We start from the raw sequence: 16,751 nt of genomic DNA, 5'->3' as shown, positions 1-16,751 counted from the left end.
GAGATTAGACCATGCCATAAGTATTAAAGGTACTGCACTGCAGTGGTTTGAATCATATTTATCTCATAGACTCCAATGTGTTCATGTAAATGGGGAGTCTTCTTCACACACTAAGGTTAATTATGGAGTTCCACAGGGTTCTGTGCTAGGACCAATTCTATTTACATTATACATGCTTCCCTTAGGCAGTATTATTAGAAAGCGTTGCATCAATTTTCATTGTTATGCAGATGATACTCAGCTTTACCTATCAATGAAGCCAGATGACACACATCAATTAATTAAACTGCAGGAATGTCTTAAAGACATTAAGGCCTGGATGACCTCTAATTTCCTGCTTCTAAATTCAGATCAAACTGAAGTTCTTGTACTCGGCCCCACAAATCTTAGAAACATGGTGTCAAACCAGATACTTACTCTGGATGGCATTACTTTGGCCTCCAGTAACACTGTGAGAAATCTTGGAGTCATTTTTGACCAGGATATGTCCTTCAATGCACATATTAAACAAATATGTAGGAACGTTTTTTTTACATTTGCGCAATATTTCTAAAATTAGAAACATCCTTTCTCAGAGTGATGCTGAAAAGCTCATTCATGCATTTATTACTTCTAGGGTGGACTATTGTAATTCATTATTATCAGGCTGTCCTAAAAGCTCCCTGAAAAGCCTTCAGCTGATTCAAAATGCTGCAGCTAGAGTACTGACAGGGACTAGAAAGAGAGAGCAGATTTCTCCCATATTGGCTTCTCTTCATTGGCTCCCTAGTAAATCTACAATTGAAATTGAAATTCTTTTCCTCATACAAGGTTTTAAATAATCAGGCCCCATCTTATCTCAAAGACCTCATAGTACCATATCACCCCAATAGAGCACTTCTCTCTCAGACTGCTGGCTTACTTGTGGTTCCTAGGATACTTAAGAGTAGAATGGGAGGCAGAGCCTTCAGCTTTCAGGCCCCTCTTCTGTGGAACCAGCTCCCAGCTTGGATTCAGGAGACAGACACCCTCTCTATTTTTAAGATTAGGCTTAAAATTTTCCTTTACTATAAAGCTTATAGTTAGGGCTGGATCAGGTGACCCTGAACCCTCCCTTAGTTATGCTGCAATAGGCCTAGGCTGCTGGGGGGGTTCCCATGATGCACTGAGTGTTTCTTCTTATTCACCTCTTTTTACTCTTTTCTCTGGAATTACTGAAGGTTCTTTAACTTACAATATAAAGCCCCTTGATGTGATTATAAAGCCCCGTTTGTTGTGATTTGGCACTATATACAGACATCATTAGCAGCCCCATTAACATCTAATCTCTCCAATATTAATGTAAAATTTAGTGGAGACCAAAAACTAGAGCCAAAACAAGACATTGGTCAATCATAAACCATTTTGCAACATCGGCATAAAACATTTCAGTGTTGTTTCTGCTCATATCAAATGCCCAAAACATCTGTTACTGCAGGTTTAAACCCAGTCTGGTTTCAGCCTTTGGAAGAAGAAGAGGTCTTTAACTCATTGTTAAACATTTCTTTGCACACAGAGGCTGAAAGTTCCCAAAACATTTTAAGGTACCCAAACTATAATTAGGTTAATGTGCCAGAAAAATATTCAGCTTGTCCCAATACATAGACTGTACATAAATGATGGCTGTAACCACTCCACATTTTGAAGCTTCAACATTAGTTAAAAGTTAAAAGCTTGATCTCCATGGTGGATCCATAAACTGACCAGTTACATTCTGAATACCAAATGAATAAAAGAAGCAGCAGTATTTCTCAGATAATTGCATTAAAATGCTCCAGAGGCACCAAAAGGACTAACATGTTGGAGGTCCAGTCAATCAAAGCAGCTACACCCCTAATTAAACTTTTAAACTGTACCAGTATCCAAGGAGGAGGAAATTTTACATAGAAACTACTTTTTTTTTTGTAGCGGACTGTAAACATGTTTATAGAAAATATCCTGACCTCGTTATTTTGAAATTGCCCAAAGTTCACATCTGAAAGCCAAAAATGTGTGTAGCTTCATTGTCTGATGCTAGCAAAGGAGCAAGTACTTAAATACTTGCATTATTCCATGTAGGACATTAACCCCAGCCTGCTGTGTGAAAGTTTGTGTTTGACACATTTATGCACCACAACCTGCTCAGTATAAGCACTTTGTTTATTGATACGACCTCACCAGGCTTCTTAAAGGGTTTCTGGGAGTATTAGCTGGTGTTATTCCCTGAGTCACAAAGCCATAATGTTACAACACTGTAACTAATATCAGCACCCATTAGTTATGATGCTGCGAGAACAGATAGAGTGTCATCATTAACGTTGGCTTGTTAAATAAGAAGTAAATATATATTACAGATTATGATCTGTTCAAAAATACTACAAGTAAATGTTTTTTTACAGGGTCCTCTGGAGAAGTCTCTGCAGAGCTCTGTGGCCTTTGAGAGGCAGAAAAACATGGACAACAGAGTTGGGATCATCAGGGGCAGCGTGCAGGTAGACCTTTCATAAAATATGAAAGAAAAAAAAAAGGTGGGGCTGCAGTTTATTGATGAATTTTAAACAAAAACTTCTGTTTCTAGTTGATGGACCAGGCTGTGAAATACATCGAGGACATGCAGGATGACTTTGATTTCCGCTACAAGACCCTGCAGTCTCGAGGTCAGCCCTGTTATAAAATACTTATTTACTATTTTAGAAGCCTTATTTGTACTAATGTATTTGAGGTTTTCAGAATCAACAGACAGAAACTCTGAAATGATGAAACAGGAAGTAACAAGACTACAGGAAATGCTCAATCGGCTTGACTTTAAAAGGAAGGTATGCACATGCAACGCTCTGAAGCAACTGCACAAATAAGAATTCACTGCAATGTGTTCATAAGCCATAAACACTGTTTTTCGTGCCTTTGTTAGGAGATTTTATCAAAAATGGATGTTGTGATCAAAGAGATTGATGACCTGATGACCTCTCAGCTCAACCCTGAGCTGCAGGACTGGAAACGAAGGCAGCAGATCGCTGCCATCGGAGGTCCTCTGCTCACCGGGCTGGAGCAGCTGCAGAGCTGGTAAAGAGCTCTAACAGAGTCTGAAATCCTTACTGTTAATGCCAATTAAGTGCTTTTGTACGGAGGCCCCAAAACACCCAAAATAATCAATTTAAAAAAAAAAAAAATGCCACTAAAAAGGACATATGTCAATATATCTGTTGCATCTGTGATAGTTGAGTACCATTAGTATGTGTACTATAACCAATAGTTGTCAGTTAATTATATTTTTATGGAGGACCAGCACCACCTAAAATAAATGCCCATAAATGTGATTAATATTACTTAAATAATTTCTAGTACAAAATTTTAAGTACAAAATGTAAAAATGAAGGAAGGAAGTAAAAATGCCAGTTAACTAGACAGTAATAATACTGAACTAAACATATAGTGAATTCATTGGTAGTTTAAGTGTTGGTTGTCAGTTGAGTACTTAAGTACTGAGGCCCAGAACCACCAAAATAAATTAATAATTCAAAAAATAAATGTATATGCCAATAAATGTGACAGTCTAATATTAAACTAATACAAAAGTAACAGGGTTTTATTTATCTGCACATTTCTCCTGAATCTGTCCATTAATTCCAGCTTCAGCTGCTGAATGTTCTAGGACAACATCTCAGTGGTGTAGAAAGGATTTTAAGATAGTGCTGTACTGTTAGTTTGACTAAAGCAAAATCAGATAAATTCTCCATCCTCGCCCCCTTCTTCTCTCCTCTCAGGTTTACCCTGACTGCCCAGAGCCTTTTCCAGATCAAGCGTCAGCTGGACAAACTAGGAGAGCTGGTTGTGAAGGTTACCTATGAGAGCGACCCAATACCACTGCAAAAACCTCAGATGGAAGAGCGAGTCAAATACCTCATCTATCATCTCATCAAGAGGTACCAGCACAGCTCAGCAGCATACAGTCTCACATAAAGCACATCAAGTACTTGTTTATTTCTTTGAGCATTTCCGAGGGAAATCTGGGAAATCTTAGCATGCAAGGCTACTGCCAGGATTTTTTTTAAATGAGGTGACAGGATTTTTAGCTTGATCTGCAGCCCTGTGCCCTCACGCAGATGTATTACATGAAAAGTAGCTGCACCAGAGTTTAAACATTGTTTATAAAGAAGTATTTTGACTTTCTAATTTAGTAAAGATTTCAAAATATAAGTAAAAATACAAGTTTGAGTAGCAATATACTTGCAGTTTGTGGGATTGTAGTGATTCATTAGTGCATATATCTCTTTAGTGTTGCACCTGGATATGATTTTAATAACTTATAAACTGCTGGGTAGCTTTATCTAGCTCGAGGGGACTGATTATGTGGCGGACCTCCTTAGAGAAGCCAGCCGCCCCGAACCCAAGAACCTCAGTTTTGCCAGGAGTGCGATGGAGGAAATGTAATCTAATTAGTGATAGTAATGACACTTTTACTGAGGTAGGAGAGGCTGTGGAGGTTGTTAAGAGAAAAGTACAGCTGTGTATCGTCACCATAGCAGTGGTTAAAAATACTACAGAAGGTGTTAAATTGATGGCCCAGGGGTCATGTATATAATGAAAGCAGAAGTGGCCCCAGGATTGAGCCTTGAGGGACACCACATACAAGAGTAGCATTATGAAAATGTGTCATTATTAACAGAAAAGAAAGATGAAAATTATTTTAGAGTCGTGCCAGAGATTACGATAACCTGACAGTTCATCTGAGTGCAGAACAATGGCACTGGTAACTTTGACTAGTGTCCTTTCAGCGCTGTGGAAAAAAACACGACTTCCTCTACTTCAAATTCTGACAACACATCAGAGAATACACAGAAAGGTACTAACTGCTGAAGGAGGAACAGGCCAGCTGTGGTTTGAATGTTCTTTCTCACAGGCTCGGGTGATAAAGTGAAATTGTAAATCATGTGAGGTGTGGTTTTTTCTCAGCTCATTTGTGGTGGAGAAGCAGCCATGCATGCCCACACATCCACAGAAACCCCTTATCATCAAGACTGGAGTACAGTTCACCACCAAAGTCAGGTATCGTCATGTGACGTGTTGTTGTTGCAGGACTCGTCTCTGGTTGTTTGTTCACAGCTGATTTTAGTTGATTTTGCTTTCTCACAGACTCCTGGTTAAACTTCCAGAAGTTGATTATCAGCTGAAAGTGAAAACAACATTTGACAAGTAAGATCATTTCTTTTCTCTAATGGACTCCTCAGCACATCTCCACAGTTATCTGAGGAAAAATAAGGTTAACATGTTTGTGTGTTTGTGTGTTTGTGTAGGGACCTCCCTCCAGGCAGAGTGTGAGTACAAACCGTCTCAACATTCAATGTTCAAGAACAGGAAACTACACCAGATTAAAGTGGATTTAATTCAATTTTTTATATACTCTACTAAAGTAGCTTTGCATGATTCAGTGATCAAAATAATCCTTCTTTCTCTAATACTAGTCATTAGAAGCCCCTCATTTCATTCTGTCTGAAACAAGCTGTTTTAGCCCCACCCCCTTTAAGCCAACTTTCCAATAGGCTGCCCCTCGTGAACAAAAAGGTTTGAACAGGAGGTGGATGGAGCATCTGTGCCTGAGATAAACATACAGGGATATCCACTCTGATGTAACATCATACAAATCTAAAAGTGGAAAAAATGTCTTTAGAGCAGCCAGACTTTTAACTTACTGTAAAACCAGTGGCAGAAACTCAATTTGACCGAATGAATGCATGTTATAAGCTATGGGAGTTTACGGCAAAGCTAAAAAAATAGAATAACTCACGGCATCAGGGATGACATCGAGAATGTTTTCTCAGATGTGAGAAATCGAGATTTTGGCTTGCTCTTTGGTGTGATCTGGGCTCAGAAAGTTTAAAAACTACTGGGTTAGAGGAGTCTGGAGCTCCCAGCTCACAGGCCTGCTGATTACATACACTGATCTCTGCACTGAAACTTCACCCCTGCAACAGGAGATAAGGAAGATAATAACAGGGATGTACATATGAAACTAAATATCCTCTAAAAACTGTCTGACTGCACTTCAATTTTATAGAAGTAGCACTTCTTGATTTTTGTTGTTTAATGGTGGCAGTAAACACCTTGCAGGTGTTTACTGCCACCTTCTGGTGTGGGTAGCCTGATACATCTCACAGGTACACACAGCAAAAGCAATGGAAAATATCTATTTTAAGACATGAAATAGTTGAGTAATGTGTTTGACTTTATAACTCATTGACTTGTCAAATATTCTAAAATCACAACCATCCCTGTTAAAGAAATGTGCGTCTTTAGTCATGTTTTTGTTGCTTTGTGGTTTCAGAAAAGGAAGGATTTTATTCCCAAATTCTAACTAAATCTTTACAGTAAAATGTTGCTGATGAGCTTTAATCAGTAAACTTGTTCTGTTTTATTTGATAAACCTCTTCACTGTGTACAGTTTCTTTCAAGCCCCATAATGTTTTAGATTTATACATTTTATTTGTCGGGTTAGATTTGATGCACAGACCTTATTCACAGACATTTAAGGCAGTAAAGTCTACGGTTCGAGTCCTGCAGCCGAGCCTTTGTATAATTACCGGATTTAAACACCTTTGCAGTAGAAAGAAGGGGGATGTTTTATTTTGAAAACTACACACAGATTTTAAATATAGTTTATTTTATTCTCTAAAACAATCCACAGACCCTTCCTTCCCTGAATTAATTCTGTCCAGTTGATGGATGCTAATTAACTTTGATGAATCAGTGAAGTTTTTCTTCCTCCTTTTCTCCTTAGAAGTCGTCAGTTTTTCATCCTGACCAACAACACTAAAGTCATGGACATTGAGGACTATTCGAACGGCTGCCTGTCAGTGGAGTTCAGACACCTGGTAGGACAACGCTCCCTCTCTAATGAATGTTAACAGTGCTTAATTGGTTGTTTTATGAAAGCATTAAAAAAACTCATATTCAGTCTGCTGACACTGAGTTTGTGTCTTGCAGCAGCTGAAAGAGAAGAAATACATCAACGGCACAAAAGGAAATGAGGTAAGAAATATGGAGGTCTATGGAGGACTAAGCTGCCAAAATAAAACAGAGCAAACCTGTAAATAAGTAAACATTTCATCAAGTGCACAAAAAATAAATTTAGGTATTAATTTATTTTAAAAATTGATGTAAATTGATATTTCTTTTTTTTAAATGGCCTCTGTATTTTTTTGCATTTGTATTATTTCTCCTATTTACTTACTTTCTCATTCAATTTTCTATTTTATTTCTAAGATTTTTATTATTATCGGCATTATTTATTCAGTTCTAGTTGAAAAACTAAATAAATGACTCAATAAACAAATGATTATTTAACCTGTTAACTGGCCTCTCCAAAATCAACAAAAACGCCTGAAAAAGCATACCCTAAATTAAATCAGCTTTTAAGCTATTTCAGCTGCTCTTTTATCCACAGGGGTCACCACAGCAGGCAGCGCCGCATGTTTGATTTGGCAGATTTTTTTTTTTTTTTCCTGATGAAACCCCAAAGGGATTTGTGTCTCTTCCTGGAATCAAACTAGTGATCTTTTGCTTGTTAGGAAAATGTGTAAAGCACTGCTCCTTCCGTCTGTATTAACTACTTTCTTTATACTTTTAATTTTTTTTAAATTTGCTGTTCTTTTTTATTTTTTTAATTAATATAAATATGCATAAATATATTATTTTCAGTCGGTCTCTCCCACCTGTTTATTTCTCCAAACCTATTTATTTGTCTTTTCTTGTCTTTTCAATTCCTGTGTCTTGCATTGTTACTGATTTTGGCAGTTTTTGTCCTCCACAGTGACCATTAACACTTTCACAGTGAAATGTATTTGTGCATCGTATTTCAGCGAACGTGTCTCTGAGCTCTGACATGTTTCTGTGATTGTTTTTCAGGGCCTGCTCTCTGTGACAGAAGAACTTCACTCTCTCAGTTTTGAGGCCTGTTTCACGGTGCAGGGCCTCACCATCGACCTGGAGGTCAGCGGCAGAGCAGATTTTATTTCACATTTGGACTTCCATCTTTGTTGCTGCTGTTCACTTAGTGAACATGTCATTTATATCTTTATTGTCATTCCAGACGTGCTCCCTGCCACTTGTGGTGATTTCCAATGTGAGCCAGCTGCCCGGAGGCTGGGCCTCCGTCATGTGGTACAACCTCCTGACCGACGAGCCGAGGGTGAGCTGCACGTCGAGAAGCACCTTCATGCTCATGAATCGTTTTCTTTCATCTTTAGAACAAAATGTGATAACATGCAAAAATTATAATACAAACAAATGAGCCTGAATGTAGAAAAACACATTTAAAACAGGCTCGAGTCACACTGTCTGTGTATGTGCAGACGAGTTTGTGTTCTCGTCTGTCCGCAAAAATTTAGTGACCAAATAATTTACCAATCAGATGTTTTATTAAAAAACAAGAGCGTAATGAAGGACACACGTCGCAAAGGCTCGTCAGAAAATATATTCACGTGTATGAAAGTAAGTGAGGTGTTGAGCTTAGCAGTTAATGTTTACAAGTACTGATACTGTTTGTATCTTATACATTAAGTTCATTTCATTCAGCATTAATAAAGAAATCTGACACACAGATCGGAAACACAGAGACGAGACAGCTGAGAGGTGAATGAACTGAGTCAGTGTGTTTCACTGTTACTGAGATACTGAAAGTGTGACACACAGACGGATGGACACGTCGGCCTCTCGGCAGGCGACACAAATAAAGCAACTTGTAGCAGTCTGATATTTATTGCTTTATCTGGCTGGACCTGAGTTCTACATCCGTCCATCTACGGCCCATCGCGGAGCTTTTCCTGCACGCTTCATGTCTCTAAAAACAGGTTTTACCAACACAGATGATAATTAACAGCACCAAATAGAAAGAAATAGAACGTCTGTGACTTCCAGAGAATGACAACAAATTGCGGTGATGTTCCATTTCCCCCGATTGCTCCCGGTCTGTAACTGTGACTCATGTTTTCAGCTGCTTTAGAGAAATGTTTCTTTTAATTTTCCATGATTCACAGCCTCCCTCACCTTCTCCACCTTCTCCTGTTCATCCACAGAACCTGGCTTTCTTCGGGAACCCGCCTCGGGGGAGCTGGAGCCAGCTCTCCGAGGTCCTCAGCTGGCAGTTCTCCACTTTCGCCGGGCGAGGGCTCAACAAAGAGCAGCTCACCATGCTGGGAGAAAAGCTCTTTGGTATGTTTGTAGATTTTAATGTGGCATTAACGCTCTTAACCTGGAAAACAGCTGAAGACAGAACAACTTGTTTACTGAGGGGAGAGACACACATTGTCATTTTGAAACCACACACCAGCAGAGATATTCAGACATGTGGGTGGTGCAGAGGCTCCAGAAAGGCAGCTACACCTAAAAGCTGCTTTGAGCTAAATGTCAAAGCGGTGGAGCAATAAAGTGAAAGTCAACGCAGCAGAGGAGCGACGAGGGACAAGCGCCAAGTTCTGAGACCCGGTCCATAAAAATGAAAAGCTTTAGCTGATTTAAATCTGGTGGATCTCATGTTCACGGGGCAGAAAGCTGCTGCTTTCTCACTTGAGGTTTCACCGTAAAACTTCAAGAAAGCAAACGCACCTGCTTCACATGGACCCAAATTTAATGTGGAGGATCATCTCTGGTGATGAGAGCTGCGTCTCCGGCCGGGACTGTGCAGTTCTCAGTCAAACAGACCAGTCTGAAAGGCTGAAGGAAACGCCACGGGGGGAGGAGCCAGACCAGGAGTATTCCAACATCCGAGCGACCAGATCCCAACATGACATTACATGTATGACAGAGGATGTTTGTGTGGAATATGTTACCAGTATATTTCATATTGAAATAAACTGGTCTGCTCAGCATCCTCAGGTTGCAGTAGGGATGCATCAGCACATCTCATATATCTCACCGTATGTTACTTCTAGTGAAAAATCTAAAAAGAAGTCTTTACTGCAGCTACATTTCCCTTTGTCTGTGTAGATTCTCAGTTATCCAGGTCATAGTAGTCTCTGGAGCTTGAAAAAGGCGACTGGACTTCTTTTTGTTTCTTGAAGACGTTTCACCTCTCATCCGAAAGGCTTCTTCAGTTCTCAACCAAATGGTGGAGAGACCCAGGTATTTAAACCCCTGTGGGCGTAGTCCCATGGAGGTGGTTATGACCCTCTATTGATCATGTGCGTGAACACATGTGCCCAGGTGTGAAGGGGGCGTGGGTCATATTTAATCAGTGGTTTCAGTTGAAACCAATTTAGGACTCCGCTCCATTGTTTCCTGTGGCCTATTGAGGTCACTGGAACAAAGGTGTGAATGGGGGTTGAGACGTCTGGGAAGGGAGCTCAGGACAGCACTGTAAGCGGGGGAAAGTTGGTGACGTAATCCACCTCCTCTGTTCAATGATGGTTGTTCACAGTGGACATAGATGGCTTCTTTCACTCCTCTTTCAAACCATCTGTTTTCCCTGTCCAAAATGTGAACATTGAAAGACAACTACGTAAATTTCAAACTCTGCAAACCAAGGCATACCATTCATCTGGTAACAAACAGGACGACACGATACGCAATGGAAACCAAGGAAAGTGGGTGAAGAACCTATCAGACAGGGTCCTCACCAAACCAGAAGAAAATGTGCTAGCCAAAGGACTCAACTTTGCCATAGCCCCACAACAGCTTCCTATAGTAGACCTCATCACAGCAACAGAAACCGCTATAAGAAATAACAAACTTTCTCATCCTGTAGCAGAACAGATCAGGATGAAAGTTTCAGCCACTCTCTCCAGTGCAAGACTTCCTCCATCCAACCTCACCATTCAGGAGAAGAAGGCCATCACAGCCCTAAGCAAGGATCAAAACATCACCATACTGCCAGCCGACAAGGGGAGGTGCACGGTTGTGCTGAATTCATCGGATTACCACAACAAAATTACTACACTCCTCAGTGACAACAATACTTATGAGGTCTTGAGACGTGATCCCACAAGCAACTACAAGAAAAAAGTTGTTTGCTGCCTGCAACAACTTGAAAAGGAAAAAGCCATTGACCGCCCCACTTACTACCGCCTGTACCCTGGAGAAGCCACTCCATGCATTTATGGACTCCCAAAGATCCACAAAGAAGGAGTCCCACTTCGACCCATTATCAGCAGTATAAACTCGGTCACCTACAACATTTCCAAACACCTCGCCACCATCTTATCACCGCTTGTTGGCATCACACCCCACCACATTGAAAACTCTACAGATTTTACTAACAAGGTCCAGAATCTTGTACTGGATCCAGATGAAACCATGGTGTCCTTTGATGTGGTTTCACTTTTCACTTGCATACCCACAACTGAGGCAGTGGAGACCGTCAGAAGACGACTACAGGAAGACGATTCCCTACTGAACAGAACCAGCTTCACCCCAGATCAGATTTGTGCACTTTTAGATCTCTGCCTTACCACAACATATTTTAAATACAATGATGGATTCTACAGACAGAAGCATGGATGTGCCATGGGCTCCCCAGTGTCTCCCATTGTAGCCAACCTTTACATGGAGGAAGTGGAAAGTAAAGCTCTTGGTTCTTTCAAAGGGATGGCACCTAGCCACTGGTACAGATATGTAGATGACACCTGGGTCAAAATCAAAACCCAAGAAGTAGAAGCCTTCACTCGTCACATTAACTCAGTGGATAAATACATACGTTTTACCAGGGAGGACACCAGAGATAACAAGTTACCATTCCTGGACTGTGCAGTGCTTATCGAGGAAGATGGAAGCCTCAACATTGAAGTTTACCGGAAGCCCACACACACAGACCAGTATCTCCTCTTTGACTCCCACCACCCTCTGGAACACAAACTTGGGGTGATCAGGACCCTACAACACCGTGCGGAAAGTGTTCCCTCTAAGGCAGAAGGGAAGCATAAGGAACACACACACATTAAGAAAGCCCTCAAAACATGCGGTTACCCCGACTGGGCCTTCATCAAATCAGCTAAGATGCACAGGAATGAAGGCCAAACACAAACTACAGAGAATAGGAAGGACAAGAAGAAAAACATTGTCATCCCATATGTGTCAGGCTTGTCAGAGAAACTCAGAAGAATTTTCTCCAAGCATGACATCCCAGTATACTTCAAACCAAGTCACACCCTAAGACAAAAACTGGTTCATCCCAAGGACAAACCCGCCAAACACAAGATCAGCGATGTAGTGTATGCTGTTCAGTGCAGTGAAGAGTGCTCGGACCTCTACATTGGTGAAACCAAACAGCCTCTTCACAAACGAATGGCACAACATAGAAGAGCCACCTCGACAGGACAAGATTCAGCAGTACATCTGCATCTGAAGGAAAAAGGGCACTCTTTTGAGGATGCCAATGTTCACATTTTGGACAGGGAAAACAGATGGTTTGAAAGAGGAGTGAAAGAAGCCATCTATGTCCACTGTGAACAACCATCATTGAACAGAGGAGGTGGATTACGTCACCAACTTTCCCCCGCTTACAGTGCTGTCCTGAGCTCCCTTCCCAGACGTCTCAACCCCCATTCACACCTTTGTTCCAGTGACCTCAATAGGCCACAGGAAACAATGGAGCGGAGTCCTAAATTGGTTTCAACTGAAACCACTGATTAAATATGACCCACGCCCTCTTCACACCTGGGCACATGTGTTCACGCACATGATCAATAGAGGGTCATAACCACCTCCAGGGGACTACGCCCACAGGGGTTTAAATACCTGGGTCTCTCCACCATTTGGTTGAGAACTGAAGAAGCCTTTCGGATGAGAGGTGAAACGTCTTCAAGAAACAAAAAGAAGTCCAGTCGCCTTTTTCAAGCTCCAGAGACTACATTTCCCTTTCTTTGATAATCTTGAACCTTTTTTGTTAATAATTTAGCTCACTGGGATGTAACGATGAGAGCAGGTGACCCATGAGGCCAGACTTTAGAAAGCGTGTTCACTTCTGAACGCTGTAAACAACCAACATGTGGGACATTGTGGGGCTACCTTAAGATCCAGCATCTCTCACAGATGGAGCTTTATGGTTTCTCAGAGTCTTCCAAGTGTTGGTGGGGTGCGGGGAGCAGCGCTGCCGAAGGTGACTGCTTTTAAAGGGGTGGGAGCCAAATTTAAATCAGCTACAGTTTTTAATTATTGTCTTCACACCTAATAGTGATGTAGTCATATAAACACACTTCATTTTTCTGGCTCTTGATGTGGTCCAACCTGACACCACTGATTGGAACAGAAATGCTGGTGCATGAACCCCCCCCCCCCCCCCCCCCCCCCCCCCCCCCCCCGTCATCAGTGCTGGTGGGTTTGTAAACTCGTGTTGCTGCTGAAACCGTACATCAAACCCTCAAAGCTGCTGGAAAACATGCTGTTTGTCTCGGAAACTGTAGTAAAACCACGCTGAGACCACACAGAGCACACAGTTACAGAAGTGCCAGCCAGCGCTTATGTCGAGTTCAAAGAGTGTTTGAAAGCAAGCTCAGAGAGCACCTGAAACTGCTGACCTCGTCTTTCTGGGACGGCCATTTATGACGTTTCTCTTTGTTTGTGTAGGTCAGCACACCTCCTTCAGTGACTCTCAAGTTCAAGTGTCCTGGTCCAAGTTCTCCAAGGTGAGTCTTAGATAATATCACCACATGCAGCTCAGTACCATCACAGTCAGTGTGATTGTGCCATCTAGTGGTCAGTCATAAAACCCTCTGCTGTGTTGTTGATGGTGGTCGTGTATTTTTATTCCTTGTCGTATCTAATTTAAATGTAAACTCCCAAAATTTTCTCTCTGTTTCTCTTTGCGATCATGCAGGAGAATATTCCAGGGAAGCCGTTCAGCTTCTGGCTGTGGCTCGACTCGATCCTGGAGCTCATCAAGAAGCACCTGCTGCCGGTCTGGAATGAGAAGTAGGTCGTCGTGTCGCGGTTTAAAAGCTCATAAATAGAAAATGTGACGATGTCTGAAAAAATAAAACAACTCAATCAAAAGATGGACAGGTCATTAAATACATGCAAAACTAGCATTAAATTACAGAGGACCAAAACTGCCAACATCACAAATGAAATAAGTTATTTATTATTACATTAACATACATTTTTTTCTCATTATTCAAATTCATTAATATTAGTATGTATTTTTGCTGTGAGCCTGGTGCCTGGACCTTAACCAATACGGGACAAGTTTGACCCCTCATTAGCATAATGAAGCAGAAACATATGAAGAAACGGAATAATTATATATGGAAAACAAATAGAAGGAAATCCAAAGGGTAAATAAATGGAAAGTATCAAAGCAGAAATATAATTTTCTGCCACATTTTATCAGCTAATTAATGCCTGCATTTATTCTTAATGCTACTTTTGAAGCATTTAGAGGTTATTTAATTTTCAGTGAGTGATAGGTTTTTGTATTTCTTTATTTATTTTTTAAACAGCCGGCTGCAATCGAGAAGTCGGCTACACTTTTGAACATTCAGACTTCTTTTAGCACTTGGATGATTTTCAGGGGGTGAACACGAGCTCATGTTTGACTTTAGACTGAAATCAAAGAAAGGTGACATGTCAGCCAAATTTAGACATCAAAGGGATGTTTTATTAAAGGCTATCCACTGGATTTAGCCTGGAAAACCACATCCATGGATGTCTGCTGCTCAGAGAGGATATTTATTCATCACCTGGTCTTAAAAATGCTTATATGCGAAGTATCATAAGAAACTGTGAGAAGCAGCAAGATAAACTTTGTATGAATGACAGATGTGAAGATGGCTAAAGCAGACAACAGATCCCACTGACTGAAAATAAAACCTAAGATTTTTGTTTTTCCCGCCTCTGCAGCTACATCATGGGGTTCGTGAGTAAAGAGATGGAGCGAGCTCTGCTGAAGGACAAAGAGCCAGGCACCTTCCTGTTACGGTTCAGCGAGAGCCACCTCGGGGGCATCACCTTCACCTGGGTGGAGCATGGCGATAATGGTGAGGTCTCTCTCTTTGCTGCCATCAACAGACTGTGTGTGGCAATAAAATACAGAAGTATACAAAACTTTGAACTGTAAGCCAGTTAAATAATATTTGTTGCTGGAAAAAAATGTTTAAAGTGTGCTTTAACCTGCATTTGGTCCACATGAGTTCTGCTTTGCTAACAGTGCCTTTGTGCTCCAGGTGAAGTGAAGTTTAACTCTGTGGAGCCTTACACCAAAAACCGGCTCAGCGCGCTCCCCTTCGCTGACATCATTCGAGACTACAAAGTGATCTCAGACGGGGTCGTCCCCGAAAACCCGCTCAAGTTCCTCTACCCCGACATCCCCAAAGACGAGGCCTTCGGGCGGCTTTACAACAGCCAGCCCAGCAAAGGTAAGACTACAAGACTAATTTAACTAATTTTTTTTAGTGCTTCAGTGTTTGCTGGGAGACTCTAAGTTGTGTAATTAAATATTAATATACCTCTGTTAAATTGCCAGTGCATCCATACATCCCATCAACCCTGATCCCCATCTCAGAAATGCGGTGAGTTCATATTTCAAACAACTTCAGCTCATTTGGAACTAAAATACTTTACCTGCCATGAAATCCTGTTTGCTAACTCACGTGTTTAATGTCTCCTGTCGGTATTTCAGCTCTAATGCGAGCACCACGCCGCGGTCGTGTCAGTCCCCGGAGCCCCCGATGACACCTGGAGAGTTCGACATGCTCAACGAGCACCTGTGCTTCGACATCGACACCGTAAGTTTGCATATTCATATTTAAAGGACAATTCTGGCAATGTTACGTACTTTGTTATTGTAAATGAATGTAACACTGTGTGTGCATCCAAAGTCTGAATCTTATTGCTCTGCACAGTAGAACTAAAATATTATAGATAATGTGGAAAACACATCTGTGAGTCTCACTGTTAATGCAGCAGTAAAAAAATAATTCACTGTTAACTTCTGCTTCTTTGAAGTCTGATAAAACCCACTTTTCCAACATGATTTATAAAACAAAATTACTAAAACTAGGACCAAAAGTGCCAAAGTGTTTTGTAAGGTTGACTTTTTTGTCTTTTTGTAGATCAACACTGAGCTTGCAATAAAAATGTGCAAGTAAAAATAAAATGGAAAGATTAACAGGAAAGTAGATAATTAGTGGAATTAACAGAAAATAAATACAGAAGCAAATTAAAACATAAATATCAGTTTATGTTACATTTTATGCAATACATTTAATTGCTGACATTCAATGTTTTTGGTTATTTAAATGTTGTCAGTTTCATTGTATATATGTTTAATTTTGGCTGGTTTGGTCCTCCATATTCCTGGGTGCTATTCCAGAAACAGGTTCTTAGTGAAACTCAGGTCATGGTAGTCTCTGGAGCTTGAAAAAGGCGAGTCCAGTCAAAAACTCAGGGTTTCTGGTTAGACTCCAGAGCTGGTGATTAACACTGTTCTCCTTTTCACTTTTACAGATGAGTTCTCCTTATTCCGAGTGAAAAGGGATGAAACATTTGGATTGGGAGCTTCTTTGAGTCCTTCGTCAATATTGTGACTCTCGTGGAAATGTTACTTTTCCAGAGCTTGTTACTGGTTACAAATGTGTGTTTTTTTTTTTTTTAATTTTATGTTGTCGTCCATGAAAAAAACGTCAGTCTGTGTTTATTGTCTTGACTTTGTGCCTTTTATATTTGAACTGTTCAACAATGTTTTTCTATAAGAAATTTACTGTATATAAATCAATCTAAATGTGTTTTTTATTGTAATATACCATATGAACAGCAGTTTGATACTTTAT

At 40.7% G+C, this 16,751-nt stretch overlaps 1 protein-coding gene across 3 annotated transcripts in view; it reads left to right on the top strand.

Moving 5' to 3' along the window:
* The window catches only part of LOC115800296 (signal transducer and activator of transcription 4), a 26,750-nt gene extending 9,999 nt beyond the window's left edge, over positions 1–16,751 (top strand). For 2 of the 3 annotated variants that reach the window (XM_030757552.1, XM_030757553.1), the window contains exons 5-24: positions 2,397–2,489; positions 2,576–2,654; positions 2,728–2,813; positions 2,909–3,060; positions 3,762–3,920; positions 4,951–5,043; positions 5,131–5,190; positions 5,292–5,312; positions 6,773–6,866; positions 6,979–7,023; positions 7,900–7,983; positions 8,084–8,182; positions 9,069–9,204; positions 13,552–13,610; positions 13,802–13,896; positions 14,824–14,960; positions 15,147–15,338; positions 15,446–15,491; positions 15,602–15,707; positions 16,429–16,751. In XM_030757552.1, the coding sequence (XP_030613412.1) occupies positions 2,397–2,489; positions 2,576–2,654; positions 2,728–2,813; positions 2,909–3,060; positions 3,762–3,920; positions 4,951–5,043; positions 5,131–5,190; positions 5,292–5,312; positions 6,773–6,866; positions 6,979–7,023; positions 7,900–7,983; positions 8,084–8,182; positions 9,069–9,204; positions 13,552–13,610; positions 13,802–13,896; positions 14,824–14,960; positions 15,147–15,338; positions 15,446–15,491; positions 15,602–15,707; positions 16,429–16,452 (1,860 nt within the window). In that variant the 3' untranslated portion in view covers positions 16,453–16,751. The remainder of the gene's footprint in view (positions 1–2,396; positions 2,490–2,575; positions 2,655–2,727; positions 2,814–2,908; positions 3,061–3,761; positions 3,921–4,950; positions 5,044–5,130; positions 5,191–5,291; positions 5,313–6,772; positions 6,867–6,978; positions 7,024–7,899; positions 7,984–8,083; positions 8,183–9,068; positions 9,205–13,551; positions 13,611–13,801; positions 13,897–14,823; positions 14,961–15,146; positions 15,339–15,445; positions 15,492–15,601; positions 15,708–16,428) is intronic. The other variant, XM_030757554.1, reaches the window with a different exon arrangement.

This window comes from Archocentrus centrarchus, chromosome 21 (genome assembly GCF_007364275.1).
Source record: "Archocentrus centrarchus isolate MPI-CPG fArcCen1 chromosome 21, fArcCen1, whole genome shotgun sequence".
Classification (NCBI taxonomy): domain Eukaryota; kingdom Metazoa; phylum Chordata; class Actinopteri; order Cichliformes; family Cichlidae; genus Archocentrus; species Archocentrus centrarchus.
This window is presented reverse-complemented; position numbering and strand designations above follow the sequence as displayed.